The 15,184-nt window shown below is 46.1% G+C and overlaps 1 protein-coding gene across 6 annotated transcripts in view; it reads right to left on the bottom strand.

Annotated features, from left to right (window-relative positions):
• The window catches only part of LOC120416167 (homeobox protein cut), a 198,658-nt gene that overhangs the window by 15,042 nt on the left and 168,432 nt on the right, over positions 1-15,184 (bottom strand). For 4 of the 6 annotated variants that reach the window (XM_039577847.2, XM_052711179.1, XM_052711178.1 and 1 more), the window contains 3 exons: positions 9,525-9,706; positions 8,958-9,079; positions 5,655-6,857 (listed from right to left, as the gene is read on the bottom strand). In XM_039577847.2, coding sequence (XP_039433781.1) covers positions 5,655-6,857; positions 8,958-9,079; positions 9,525-9,706 — 1,507 coding nt within the window. The remainder of the gene's footprint in view (positions 1-5,654; positions 6,858-8,957; positions 9,080-9,524; positions 9,707-15,184) is intronic. The other 2 variants (XM_052711180.1, XM_052711181.1) reach the window with 2 other exon arrangements.

Genomic DNA, 15,184 nt, shown 5'->3' on the forward strand with positions numbered 1-15,184 from the left:
TAGTCAAATAAATGTTGAAATTTAATAACACCAGCGCCAGCTTGGACGGCGGCAGCCATCTTTGAACATTTTGACAGTTCCGAGGGGGCACCTGCTCCGGCGATCATCGCGCGGCCTACTATGCGTGGATGAAGAGTGATGATGGTTTCCAGAGGCGCACCGCGCGCAACAAAGAAAGAGGTTATGAGTAATTGGTCATAATTCGAGAGCCCTCCGGGGGCAAGGAACGATTTTTTTGTGTGTTGCGGCGGTGAGTTCGGGAACCGGTTCCCGGGAACCATTCAAGGGGAAAACAAATGTGGAATGATTAATCAGCGTATGAGAGCGCAAAAAAGGAAGCCGCAGGAGCTGGCGTGTGTGTGTGAGAGCGTACTCACCGGGGAATGAGTTTAATAAAAATCAAATAAATCCATTTTTGCCGAACGGCTGGGTTGCGTCAAAGAAGGGGGCGAAAGCCAAATTTTCATTGAACTCGAAAATTGTTTGATCACGAGTTGCTTCTTTCCCTTTTTTCGGGGGGAGGTGAATAATGCACGAAAAATTTAAATTTTTCCTCCAGAAATCAAAGCAATCGATGAGCAGCCCCCCGTCACGTACACGAGGGGTAGGACACTCGATGTCGAGCATTAACGTGCAATTAACTCTGCCGGACTGGAGCCAGACTAAACGGTTTAACCTCGTCCTCCTGCCGACAAGTCGGGCCAATATCTTGCTCCGAGAAAGGTCAGATGCCAAAGTGACCAACACTCCTACCCCTCCCCGTCAAATTCCGACTCAAAGAGGGATAGGAAACATCATCGTCATTATGAAAATGACACTGAAGAGTGGGGGCCCGTAACCTTGACTCCTGTGCCTGTGTTCTGAAAGTGACCAGTCCGGGGAAAAAGGAGCAACTTTTTAAACTGCCACCTCCGACCCGTGCCCTACCCCCCTTAAAAAGGGGAACCGTTGTCTGTGCGACTCAAGACATGTCTTTATCTGCCAGGGATCCCCACTGGGATTCGAGCGATAGTTTGGGTGAAAGGGTTAACCTGGCTACCGGGTCGTAAATTGCTCCGGATCCCCCCGTCCGGTAATTACACCGAACCCCCGCTCACTAGAAAAATTATCGAACGCAATTAATTTTGAATTATCGGAAGATAAATTTGCAACTTTTGCCGGAGATTTCCGAGTGTTTGGGCTTAAGAGGTTCAACTATTACCGCAATTAACGACCCCAAACAAAATGGAGTTGAGCTGTCAAATTGATCGACAAATTAAACTCGCCTCGCAGAGGCGCTGATCCGCCCTAATCGGATTAAACTAGTTTGACAGATGGCTCCGCTTATTTATCTATTCCTCCATCCCTACTAGTTTGCCAACCGAACTAAAAGGAGGGGGGAGGGGGGTTCAAAATGGCGAACCTTCAGCGATGGCCGCGCGATCAGCGAGATAAATGACGGAATCATGCAATTATTGTGTGATCTTGTCATGTTTTACTCTCTTTCGCTGCGCGTTTTGCTCTCTTTCTCCGGGTTGCTTTGTTCAATCGCCAAGAGTGGTATCTCCATTTGAATAAATGACATTTTAGCTCATTTTCCAGCTGGCAGCACTGGAAAGGTAATACTCTTGGGAATGGGTTTTATTCGCTCTTTTTTTTCATAGTTGGCTATTGTTCTCGCGATAGTTTCGATTGAACGTCGTGCGGTTGCTGTGGCAACTACCACCACGAGCTGTCAGTGTGTGCAAAACTGGCAACCTGTCAGAGCGGAGGGGTGGCCTGCCACCGGTCAGGGTTGCAGACAAGCAGCGCGCAAAAAAGAACATGACGAGAAGCGAGCAGTAATGATAGTAATCTGATTATGAAAATTTTCGCATTTTTCTTTCTGCTTTTAAAGTTCTGTTGCACCTTCGGTTTTAAGCACCCGGCAGACTATCGTGATGAACTCGTTCGCTGTGTTCCCAGCACATATTTCAGGAAAATTTACGTCTTTTTAAAAGTCTTCTCCGTTGCACAAAACGATTCCTGATTAACCAAAAAACCTAGGGGTGGGACACTCAAACTGTCAAATCCACTACCGATCTAGCAATCCGAGAGGAGTTGGGGGTCGCCCAAACTTTTTCCCGATTCTTTTCACCACCACACAAAACGGCGTCATTAAAATTCTGATACATTCGCATTAATTTTCTGCTTGTGAAAGCTTACACAAACACTGTAACCCCCTCGCGGGCGCGCCGGGGGTACGACAGTCTCGTCGTAGGAAAGAATAAAAATATTTACTAATCATTAAACGACTCGTTTGAGTTTTCCCGATTCAGCCCTTTTCTTGTACGGCGAGCTCACACTCTTTTTAAAAGTTAGTGTATTTCGTCAGGTGAAAAGGAGGGGGGGCGTTCCCCAAATTCCGTCTTAAACGATTCATTTGGCATTTTTCGAAAACGAGTGCGGTGGGGAATGATTTTGGAAAAATCAACCCCTTACCGAACATCTCCTACCCCTTGAAGTAATTAGATTCATCCCGAAACGTCAGAATTTGTTTACGTTTCGCATGACGTGTCATGTGTGGCGCGAGGGGTAGGACACCCCACACATTAATTGATGGCGCACGGCCTACTTGGTTCCTTAATTCTGGAAAAAGGAAAAGTTTTTAATCTTGCAGCGAACCAAGGGCGGCGTGAAATCAGCTTTTTTTCGAACACAGGAATGGGAGTTGAGCTCATTTTCATATGTAAACAGGGGCGTAGGGAGGGGGTGGGGGGCGAAAGAAAATGTTTGAGTTTTTATTCTCGAAACCGTTTCGGAGATGCGGAGAAGGGGTTACAAGTTTAATGAGCGGATTAGGGGTAATCGATTTTTTGTGCTTCTTATTTTCTTGAAGGGTGGGAGGGAGGGGGGGAGGAGGTTCTGAAAAAGTTGCCAAAGGATTCGGAACCAAAGTTCCGGAGCGTCTTGATTGCGCTATAAATTGCCTTTATCTATAATTTATTCAAGACAATAATTATCGCTCCTCCAGACGCGCAGCGCCGAGGGAGTAGACAGTGACGAGTAGCACATGTGAAAAGGTTTCGAGGAGGGGGGCGGGGGCGGTTTGCGGTTTCTTCCTTTGTTTTCCGTGAATAATAGATGAGTTTGATTGTAGTCTATGCTGAGCAGAGCGCACGAACATACACGGAGTAGGCTTTGGCTGGTGTGAATATTTAATCGAAGAAGGTGTGAAAATATGGCACTTTTCTTCGATTGAACAAAACGACTGATTAATTTGACAGTTCGGGGGCAGGTTGCCTGATTAAAAGCCAATTTATCAGCGATTCGGTACGAATAATTAATTCTGTTGGTAAGTTAATCCCATTACAAAAAAAGTTTTAATATTAACTAAGTATGTTTTTTCAATCGGTCGTTTTAATTCAACTTCTAACTCTTACATTCCAATAAAACAAATATATGAATAATTAATGTTCACTCCACATCGCTGTAAGAGTTTAAAATCACAAGTTCAATTAAGCGTTAAATCATTTATAACCCGAATTTCGCTAAAACACATAATTATTTAAAGAAAAATATATTTTTTGTACTCTTACAGTCGGTAGCATGAGTTTAATAGCTGACTTGTTAAAACTGTGTTTAATCAGCATTGCTTTCACCAGAGAAAATGGTTGGTTTAGTAATACTACAGTCGATTTAATCATGCACGGCTTCGTCGCGTTGTTTCTGCCGTGGTTTAAAATATGAAACCTATAAATCATGCATCTTTTACACTATACAGTCAAAAGTATACGTTTAATAATAAAAAACTAACTCTACTTGATTCGCCCGCAATACCTTTCGGGGTATATCCTAGGGTTCTACCTCTCCTACTAACATTGAGTCCAAAACCTCCCTACAAACATCTATACCACTAAGGTGACGTAGGGGTCCCTGCGCACTTTAGATAGGTGTTTACTAACATTCCTTCATTTCCCCGAGGATAGCTTGGACCCGGCGTGGACCCCCTTATGCCCTGGGCTGTATTACACACTCATCAAAAGATGAAGACATGGTATCTCCCGTGTTGGAGTATTGTTCCGGATGAGGGTCTAACACAACCAGACCAAACAGTGGGATAAGCGTTGTGGAGCCTTCCGGTGGTGGGGCGTCCTCCAAATGCTAATGCTAATGCTAATAATTAATTCTGTTGGTAAGTCGAAAATCCGATCTTTTTTTAAATTGACGTCCCACTCACTGTATCAAAGTGACATTTCTGGAAACAATGCCAAGGGGCAAGCCACTTGACTATATTTCAAGCCGCTCGATTGTTTGTCGCGCATACGCGCGGGAAAGGGAACCCAACGAGCTGGAACCGATTTTTATGATTAATCAAATACGACGTCAACGGCCCACCGCCGAGTCTCGGATTGATGGATTTCAACCTGACCATCATCCAATCCAAGTCGGCGTGGGAAACGAAAACAATGAAATTTTAATTATGAATCAATAGCGGTTCCGGCTGGAGGGGGGTTTGCGGAGCGTTTGCTGGGATTTTCCATTACGAAAAAAAAAGAGTCGGGCTAGATTCTCGATTTTGCCCCGGCAGTCAAGTGGCGTTCTTTTGTGCGAGCACCGGGATCAAAGTGGCGTAGCACTTCCGAACCCGACTTTTGCACTTGCTCGCTGCTCTCTGTGCAATCGCTGAAGTAGCTCGCAAGACTCACTCATTAGAGCCGGGTCTGTTTTTGCACTTTTGCGCCGGGAAGAAATCTGCCAATTTGGTGAAATTTTGATATTAATCTTTGCCAGCGCATCGTGTTTCGAGCACTGCAATTGAAGGTTCTTTGGCGAAAGATAAATATCAGAGAGGAACCCCTTCTCTTTCCGGTTTGATCTCCGGGGGCCAAACCCCCGAAACGGAAAGTGCAACGTTAGCGCTTAAAGTGTGCTCGTTTTTCTCGAAAAAGGCAAAAAAATAGGACGAAGTTTTCACCCGAAAAAAAAGAACGCGGCATCGCCTGCTACGACGATGCACACAAGCTACTTTGTACCGCGCGACTACTGCGATTCTCGAAGGTTCGTCTTCTTCCCGATAGATGGAGTATCACCAGCGCCCGAATCCCTGGCAGAAACTTTTTTAATAAAATATTATTTATGCTTCCGAGCGCGCATTTTCATCTCATTTCTCGAAACCGGGAGATGCAGCAATCTCCGCGCCTCTTCCCCCTGCGCCCCCAAATTGAGCTTCGAATATTAAAATCGTCTTTTGCAATAGTTGCCACCACCCCCCGCTCGCAAACCTCTTGACGTTTGCTTCACCTGCCATGCTCAATACTGCAGGTGATAAAGCTCGAAACGAAAAAAATTGTGAATTTTTAATTGCGCGAGGGGTAAGACACTCGCAAACTGCAACACAATTCGGGCGAGGTGGCCCCCTCGGGGCCCATTCCTAATGAAGATAATAATAAAAATTGTATAATAACAATACTCGGGACTGGTGCCCCGAAGGGCACCGAAGTCGGAGGGATGGCCGATTGGACGAATGAGAGACGAGAGTTTTTCTTTCTTTTTTTAGGGGGGGTTGAGGAGGGGCCCTAACGATCTTAAGCTTAGTTTGGACTAGCGATACCTAGATGGCGTTGTTTTGGCGAGCTGTCATCGAGGTATCGAGGTCCTAGTGGAGGGCTCAACTGGAAGCCCCGATGACTTACCTTTTTTCGGGATCAGCGACTTGAGCAGCAGGACGGCGTTCTCGTCGCAGGCCCAGGCGTGCATCTTCCGGTAGCTGTCGCGGCCCTTTTCGGTCAGCTTGTCCCACGGTTTGGGCTTCGAGAGCAGCTCGGAGACGGTGCCCTGGGACAGGCCGAGCACGTACTTGGCGAAGAGGCGCTGGCCGATGTTGTGCACCGACAGGAGCTCCCGGACGCGCCGCGAGATGTGCAGCGTGTCCAGGTTCTGGTTGGCGTACTTGTCCATGTTGTAGCGGAGCATTTCCTGCAGTTTGGCCTCCATGGGGTCACCCTTGGGGATGAGCGAGTCGCCGAGGCGGCCGACCATCGCGCCGGGCGGCAGCTGGAGGTCTTCGGCGAACCGGAAGTGACCGCGCTCCTGGAACTGGAACGGCAGACCCTGTATCAGGCTTGGGCCGGTGTTTGGCAGGGGTAGCAGGGTGTTGTTGTTGTCCTCCAGCGGGCTCTTGGACATCCGCATCGGGGTCAGGCCACCGCCGTTCATGAGCTCGTCGTGGCGGGAGCTCTCCTGCAGGATCGGTGTACTCGCACTCGAGGAGTTGTTATCATGGTGGGAGCTAGCCTTGTCCTGCTCGTGGTGAATCAGATCTGTGGGAGGTGGAGGAGGAGGATGATGGTTGTGGTTCATTAGTAACTGTTGCGAATGGTTGCGTGCGGCGGCGGCGACTGCTGCCGCGGCCAGGCCCGGTGGTGGAGGGGGTAGTTCCAGACCGTGCCGCCAGGTGCTGACAATCTCCTCACCCAGAAACGAGCCAAACTGTTCAACGTTTTGCAACGGAGGCGGAAGGAAGGAGCTGAGCTGGGCTAGGCTATTGCTACCGGAGATCACGTGGGCCGGAGGGCCCACCAGCGGACCAATGGCCGACGGTGACGGCGTCACGCTGGGCCTCCGACTCGAGACAAAGCTGTTGCTGATGCTGTTGATGTTGTTGTTGTTACTTGCAGCCGTTGTGCTGATTGCTGCGGGCGTGCTAATGCTAATGCTACTAGTGCTAACGGCGTTGCCATTACTGCTGCTGCCGCTGCTGTTGTTGACAGGCAGGAGGTCGTTACTAGCGTTACAAGCGTTAGCAGCGTGAGTGGGGATGGTGGTCGTGGCGGTGCTGCAGCTGCTCGTCGCTGCTGGCGACGAAGCGGGCTTCGGCTGGCCGCTCGACGGAGATCCTGTAACGAGGTAAGTTGGAGGAATGAGCTCCACGATCTTCCCTCGAACTCTCTTTGCTAGAGTGTGTATTGATGTTTGTGTAATGACAGTAAGTTTGAGCAAAAAGAAAACAACAACAGCTACCAGAAGAAGCAGAAGAAGAAGAAGCGCAGAAAACAAAACGATGTTAAACATGTTTATTTTCCCATGAAATCGAACTGAATAGAGTGAGCCCCAGCGGGAATAACAATAACAGAAGCCATAAATTTCAATAATTCCATCATCGACGGCGATGCAAGAAGTAAGTCGAGTCGTTGATGATCTAGGCAGGCAAACGCCCACGCATGAGGCCCTAACACATCAAGTAGGCGATGCCACCGTCTTCTTGGTGTAATTTGAATTCAATAAACTCCGCGGAAGACGTGATCGCGTTTGTTCCCACCGCGTCAAAGTGTGAAAAAAAGCCGAGGGGTCGTACACTTCAACGGCCGAAAAAACGCATCAAAGATAAGATTTTTAATTTTGATTTTAATTAAAAATTGCCCGCAAATCGATGCGGCTGGCGGGGTCAGGTCAGGGAAATCCGATTTTTTTCGGCAACGATTTTTTTTTGCTCGAAACAATCATCAGCTAGCCGTAAAATTTGATTTTATTATTATTGGAGTTTGGTTTCGGGGGGTCCGATCATGGTTGTAGAGAGGGGGGCGCGCGCGCGTGGGAGTTTTTCTGGGTTTAATTTAAAAGTTTTTATTTTTATGAATGTGAGAATGGATATGTGTGCGTGTATTTGTGTTACTGAAAGTGTGGGTGGGCGCGCGCGTGGGGAAAATCTGAAAACTAATAAAAATGATACTCCAGTTTTTGATGCCTAGGTGGAAGAGTGACGAAAGAGAACTACAATAGCTCAGCTTGGGAGTTTGAGAAACAAAAACGAGGTCAATCGTGCGATTGTCAAACTTTGACGAGGGGTAGGAAAGTAAGAGGGGGGCTCGAGAACAGTTTGGTTTTCCCAGCTTGGCCGGTAGAGGCGCGCGTCGCGCGTAAAAAGTGCAACTTCTCAACTCCGCACAGCTGTTCGGGATTGATCTGCGTGTGTTGGTGCGTTTGGCGCTCCACGCACAGAGTGTGGAAAGATACACGTCATTAACATGTAAACATAATTACGTCTAACGGCGCGCGGTTCCTCTTCTCAGCAAGAGAAAATTTATTGGCCGTTCGCGCGCGCTCGCAGTGCTGCCAACTGTGACTCGGACTGGACCTCCGACGCAGTTTGTTTACCGGCACGAGTCGTCCCATAAAAAAGAAACGAAAAGGCAGTCACTTAAACGGTTTGTTTGGAATTTTCTTCGCGTCCGAAAGTACATAAGTAATTTGTTATTCATATCCGAAGCGGCTCCGCAGGGCTGGCTGGCACACACAAGTAGATCAATACCGGGCCCGATTGAAGGCATTTATTTAACAGCTGTAAAAATTGTCGGCGCCATCCAAGTTGCACTTTTATTGCTGTCAGTGCGTTCTTTTCTTCACATTTTTGTAACGATATCGGGTTATCGTGCAGTGGGGTGACTTTGAACTCGTTTTAAATCTTATTTCAACGTAAAGATCTAGTTTTCTCGATTGATTTTACCCAAAAATTTCACAAGTTCCTTTAAAGGTGTATCTGTCACTAAAGGTAAACAAACGAGCAAGGGGTAGGACACTTAAACTAATGTTTAGATATCAAGACTAAAATTGTCTGTAAGGGGAAAAAATGTTTCAATTTAACAAATTCTTTTTATTTTGCTGCGAGAGTTTAGCTGTCATTCTAAGTAAACAAACTTGCAAGGGGTAGGACACTAAAAAAATTGTTAATTCTAAATGCTCAAAATATTTTTTTTAAGGGGAAGATTTTTTTTTTAATTTACCAAATTTGGGGTGTTATCTGTCATTCTATGTAAAAAAGCTTGCAAGGGGTAGGACAGTTAAAACATCGACTCAAAGTTTTCGCGATATTCTAAAAAAAATCAACCTGCCCAAAGTCACCCCGCTGCACGATCCCTTATCAAAAACAGAGTGTATTTGGATTGTCTGTGATTGTTTACACCCCTCCCCCACCATGCAAGTGTCAAAGCCACGCTTACCTTCGGAGTTGGACGACTTGATCGCCTCGGTTTGGGCCGCCAGGGCTTTGGTGCGTTCGAGCAGCAGTTCCTGGAACTGCTTCGAGTCGTGCGACGTGCTCAGGTCGACCGATCGGAGAATGCTGGAAAATTTAGGAAAAACGAAAATTAGAGGGTTGGCAACACTGTTTTTAAGGGAAGCAGGGGGGGACATCGTTTGACCTAGTGGCGAAACCCAAATTCGTTTGAAAATAGGGAAAAAAAAGCAAAATTGGAGGAACCCTTGCCGGAATTTTTGATGAATGCTGCGGAAGGGGATTTTCCCGCGGATGTTTCACATGCGTATGGTTTGGAGTTTTTTTTTTTTGAGAGAAGGGTAATTTTTTCCGCGATTGAGGGTGTTTTTTTCCGGAGTGGGAGTGAGGATTTTATGTTTGGCAACAGGCAGGAAAAAAACTACGTAACCGTTTGGCGGTGGTTCAACTTTACGATTTGGAATCACGGCGCCAACGGTCTTCTAATGAGATGCAAAAACGTGTCGGCCGTAAACGCAAACCCCGGGAATCGATAGACGATGTATACACTTACTTGTTTTCCTTCTTCAGATCGTCAAAGTCCTGCTGCTTCTCGATGCGAGATTCTAACCGCACGATGTGCTGCCGCTTCTCCTCGAGGCGGTCCTCTAGCCGCTGGATCTGCACGTTGTGCGACTCCTGGATGTTGGCGATGGCCGTCCGCAGGCGGGCCACTTCCTCGAACAGGGCCGATATCTGCCGGGGGGAGGAAAGCAAGGAATAAGCTTGATTAATTATCGTTGACATACTGTCATATTCGCTCTAAGTCCCTCTAACGTTGGCGCCAAAAGACGACCGAGAGGGTGGTTGCAGCAATTGACAGCGCACATACGCCCCGTTTGCACTCACATGCTGCACGTAGGACGCCACCTCGAAAATTAATTAATTTGCCCCGTCATGTCGTCTTATTGTAAATCTATTAAACACTTATAAATATATAAATTGTCTGTTTATTTGTGACTTTCTTGAACGTTTGCGAAGGTCGCCGTCCTACCCCCCCAAAAATCTCCACCAAGAAGAGCTGTCAAATCGGAATTCAAATCACAACCGACACCCCACTCCTTACCAATTTACTGAATCGAATGTCAGGAATGCTAAATAAATCTTCCCTCTCTTCCCAGGAGGAGTTTGTCGTCGTCTTCGTTCAATGACTTGGCTTTAGTTTCCTACCCCCCCACCCATCGTCACCGATCTTCTTCTGTAAATTGGCGTGTGTGCGTCTGATGACTACTGTAACTATTCATGTTTGAGTGAGAATGGCATCGGTAACAGATTCCCCGCTTCCGATTCGATTCTCCGATCTGTTTCATCAATTTTCCCAGCCGATGCACCCAAACGAGGAACATTTGATGGATTTCATCTCATCTAGTAGGCGTTTGACGTTTGGTTTGATTTTGTGAGGGGTAGGACAGTTAGCAAAACTGTTATTCAAGAAAAATAAAGAGCCACACTTTTGTCTAAAATCACTCAGATATCATAAATACAAGCAAAAACAACCACAAATTGCCAGTTGACGCTTGTGTTTACTTTTGCTAGGGGTAGGACAGTTAGCAAAAAAAGTATTCAGAGAAAAAAAAATAATTTACATTAGTGTCATGCAATTTCTGACGTTCAGATTACTTATGCAGTGGGTAGGAATGATTTTGATCAATATCGGTTATGTTTTCTTTTGCAAGGGGTAGGACAGTTAAATATTTGAAAATTCTAAAATCACTAATATTTCGGTCCTGCAAAACTAATGAAACTCATCATTTTTTTTTTTTGGTTGATTTAGTTTAAAATTTCCTAAATTCCCTTTTTTGGGTGCTCCGAAAAGGCGCACCCATCCGGGCTTGGGAAGGAGGCGATAAATCAAAATTCTAAATACGATACCGCAAATCCTTTCGCTCGAACTGCTTCGAGTGGTGGTGGTGGCATCAAATCGTCAGCCAGTCACCCCGGAATCGGAATGGCGTAAATTTCGTTTAAATCTTTGCTCATTTTCAGAACATCGACGACGACGACGACAAAGTCGTCTTCAACTATTCACAACTAGCTCGAGTTTTCCAGTCGGTAAGATGTATGATGAGAAATTAATATCTCCTTCCCCCTGAAACCCTGAAACCCCTGAAAGGGGGAAGGCAAAAGAACGAGGAAAACCTCTGTTTTCAGTCGAATTCCTTCAAATTGTGGAAAACAAAGCACCATCGATTTGCCTTCGCAGGAAAGTTGCGAGGGGTAGGACGGGGGGAAATAAGAATTTCACCGCAGTCTCCCAGGCTCAATCAAAGCGCTGTGCTTTTCCGAAGCCGGCTTGTTCCCATCTACACTCAATCAAAAGAAAGTTTCCTGTGTAAAAGTATTCCATTCTCGCAACAATTGGTCTTCCTATCCCCCTCCAAACTGACAGTTCAGGTGGGGGGATAGGAAACTAATTTCGACAATTTTCAACCCGAAATCAGACGAAACATAGAAAACTCATCAAATTTATTAATAACTGTCTTGATGCTCAACCTCCTTTTTATGCGAAAATTTCCGTGTGGGGGGTAGGACACCAAAGTGCGAGTTCTGCCAGGTGGGGGGGTAGGAAAATCGATGTTTGAGACGGGCAAAAAGCAACGCAGATTTTTTTTTGACAAATGACTATAATGGTAAAAGCGTGGAATTGTTCTCTTTTTCGGTGGTTCTAACAAAAACGACGAGGAGAACAAGCAAAATAATAGTAATCATGCGAAAGCATGGTGAATGGCGAAAAAAAGGCGAATATTTTTGGTAAAGTGCGCGCACGCCGGGGGGTAAGACACTGACCGGAGAGAGCTAATGACGACCGCAGTAATGGCCGGGACGGGACGGGGGTCATACAGAAAAAAAGGAGGACATAATTTTTCAATTTTGGGCGATCGTCCTTTTGGGCGGTACGCGAGGGGTAGGACACTCCGGCAACAATGGTCACTCTGTCGAGGAATCTACATATTCATAAATAGGGTATAGATTATTTTTTTGGTCCCTTTTTTGGTTGTTGCGCGAGTGAAAAAGTTTATTGTTCAAAACGTTGCGAGGGTTGCATACTTTTAGGCGAATTGTAGACTTATGTATCGACAGCGCAACCTGGTGGAGATTAATCGACTTGAAGTGCATACTTACAGGGGTAGAAAAAAATATAAATTCGAGGTTGTGCATCTGAATTAATCAGGGTAATGACACCGCGGGTTGAGCATCCGGAGTCGCGTCGTTAATGAGTGTGGATCAATTTCTATAGATTGGTGTGACACGCCTGGGGCGGGTAGAAAAATTATGACAAGTCGCGTTCGTCATTTCCCTGGCTGCCGTCGATGAATAGAATATGACGACGACGTCAGGGAATCGTTAAAATTCAAGTGGTGGCAAACTTTCAAGTGCTGTCTCTGCTTTTAATTACGACCTGGAACCCGGTTTTTCCGAGCGCCGCGTCTCTTCCGGTTCGAACGCAATTACATTACCGTGGTTGTAAATGTACAAATAAATAATATTTTTCAATATTTTTCCCTCGTGGTCGTCATCGTTGTCGTCGCGCTCGTTTGACGCCGAGTTTTTTCCCGGGCCGGGGAAAAAAAGGATGAGTGCTTGTCGTTGCCCGGAATCGGTCCCGTCACAAGTCGGGAGGTTGAGGTAACCACGAATTCGAGAATAATGTGATAGATAATCTTGATGATGCTGGCAGCGCGGTAGTGGCGGGACAGACATCATATTGTAGACCGAGCCTGGATACATGAAACAGAACGTAACGGTCGACCGATTCGAAATGGTAATACTCTAAGAGGTATATATCATTTTTCGGCGACCAGCATCTGTCCCGGGCACGAAAAAACCATCAAGACTCATCAAGTAATATCTCTCGAAGCGTCCCGTCCCAGCGTCGACGACCGACCCGGGGGTTGTATATTTATAAAATTTATATCTATTTACATACATCTAGGCGTTGGCGAGTCACTTTCCGAGGGATATGACACCGGAAGTGCGGACTTCCGAAGCCAAGCAAATTTCGGTCCAGCGAAAAAAAGAGACTGAAGGCGAAATCCCTCCAGAAAAGGATTATTTTTTTGCCCGCAAGTAGACTTCCCGCAAAGAGACCGGACCACATCACCCTTCCTCATGAATTATGACCGATACAACTGGTCTTTCTCGTCCTCTCTCGGTTGACGGTTCGCGTGCGCGCCCCCAGAACTCTGATCTGGATTAGAAACCTCAGGCTTACGTAACCGTCAAAGTCGAACTAAAAGGAATCCTGTGTCCTGCGACGTGTCGTGTCGTGTCCGGCAGGACGACACCGACCACCATTCGGCAATAGTAATGAAAATAAATCGACGCCGCAAAGCATCATTCTCCGGCGACACCGCGCCGTAGATTCATATTTACATTCGGCCCGGATCATAAATTAGTCAATATTTGGTTCACTCTCGCGAAAGAGTCGTCGCCGTCGTCGTCGTCGCCCACTCAATGATTAATCAAAAGTTACACTCTTCGCTAGGCGAAACGAGCGAACGAAAAAAGGTCGTCAAAGAGAAAGCAGTCATTTGACAAATAATGAAAAATTGACATTTCGCATGGCGGCGGTGGCGGTGCCCCCCCTGGATCGAATTCTCCCGCGCGCTCGCTACCCGCAATAATCATCATAATCGTAATAAATGGCATAAAAATTAGGTGTGGCGACCCCCTCGCGTCTCACCCCAAACCTGTCACATTGTATTTGTCATCATTTGTCATTGGGCGAGAGACGTCAAATAAAACCAAAATCCTCACACCCCAGAAGCGAAAAAAAGGTGCGGACCACTCGAATCGGTAATTAATATCGATTTTTTAGCGTTCAGCGCGAAAAATTGCCCTTTTTCAAGGCTACATGTGTTTGCTCTTCGTTAGAATCGCGCACGCTTTTAACCTAATAATCTCCAAATATTATTTCGAAAAACAAACCGAACAACTGTCCTACCCCCCGCGTCGCACCACAAACGTCAAACGAACTCATGGCCAACTCGCGAGACTGACCGGCGTCGTCGTCGACGACGATTTGAAAAACATCAAATTTATGTTACAATTTCATATCTTTCTCGTTCCACTCCAGAATAAAAAAAGAGCTTGTAAGGTTCGATTTCATACAGTAGAACAGTAGTGGTAAGGGAGCATAATCCAAACATCGCGTAAAATCCGGTCGTCGCCGGGATCGACATGATTTGAATAAAGATAAAGCAAGAAACCCGTTCTTTGGCGAGTGGACGCGAGGTTTTTTTTCGCCATTTTTTTTTTGTTATGGAGAAATTCTAGCGAAAAGAGACGTGTGTTCACACCACTGTTGGTTGAGAATGGCTTGGCTGAATTGATGTTCCACTTTTGATTTCGATTACGGACGTCACACTTGATATGGGGAAATGTTCTACCGGGGAGCGATTGAAGTTGTTCCGGAGTTCGGCGATGCGGGGTAAGTACAAGTGATAGTGGATAAGAGTAGAACGGTAAGTAATTTGTGTTTAACGTGAGTGAACGAGAAATAAATCAGTCTTGTAGTATGTTTTGGACACAAGTGTTTTGGAAAAGTGTCAATCTCTGCCAACATCTGTCAACTGTCAAACTTGAAATATTTCATCAAATCCTAAAAAAGATTCGATGATTTTTTTTCAAGTTCTGCGGTCACGCAAGCCCTTTTATCCTCGCGGGATCGCCGAAGCGAGCGCAATTGAAGGGACTTGGCCGTAATCCCACCAAATTTGGTGGGTGGACCGCGCGCGCGATCCTGGGAAAGGATGAAACACGATACGGCGAATATATATCATCTTTTTTACAACGGCAAACAAAAACCGACATGCAAATGGGATGGGTTCAACGCAAGGACGAGTAGCCAACAAAAAAAAAGTTGAAAATATATAAGTAATAATCATTAGAAAGGGAGGGTTTCTTCTATTGTCTTTTTTGTGCGATTTTTTGTTTTGTATGTATGTATGTATGTATGATCCCCATACCCGCAGGCAACTTGGTCCTGAAACACATGTGAGCGCTAGGTGAACAATTCGATCATCTTTTACTCCGTAATCTGTACACCCACGTGCATAAGTTTTTTTGCACGAATTTTAATGCTACAAATACCGGCGCATAAAATAAAATGGTTTCCCTCTTCCCTCCCCAAGCGCCGGAAATTTGTAGCGGGTGTAGGGACACTTTGCATAG

The sequence above is a fragment of the Culex pipiens genome, chromosome 3 (genome assembly GCF_016801865.2).
Source record: "Culex pipiens pallens isolate TS chromosome 3, TS_CPP_V2, whole genome shotgun sequence".
Taxonomy (NCBI): Eukaryota; Metazoa; Arthropoda; class Insecta; order Diptera; family Culicidae; genus Culex; species Culex pipiens.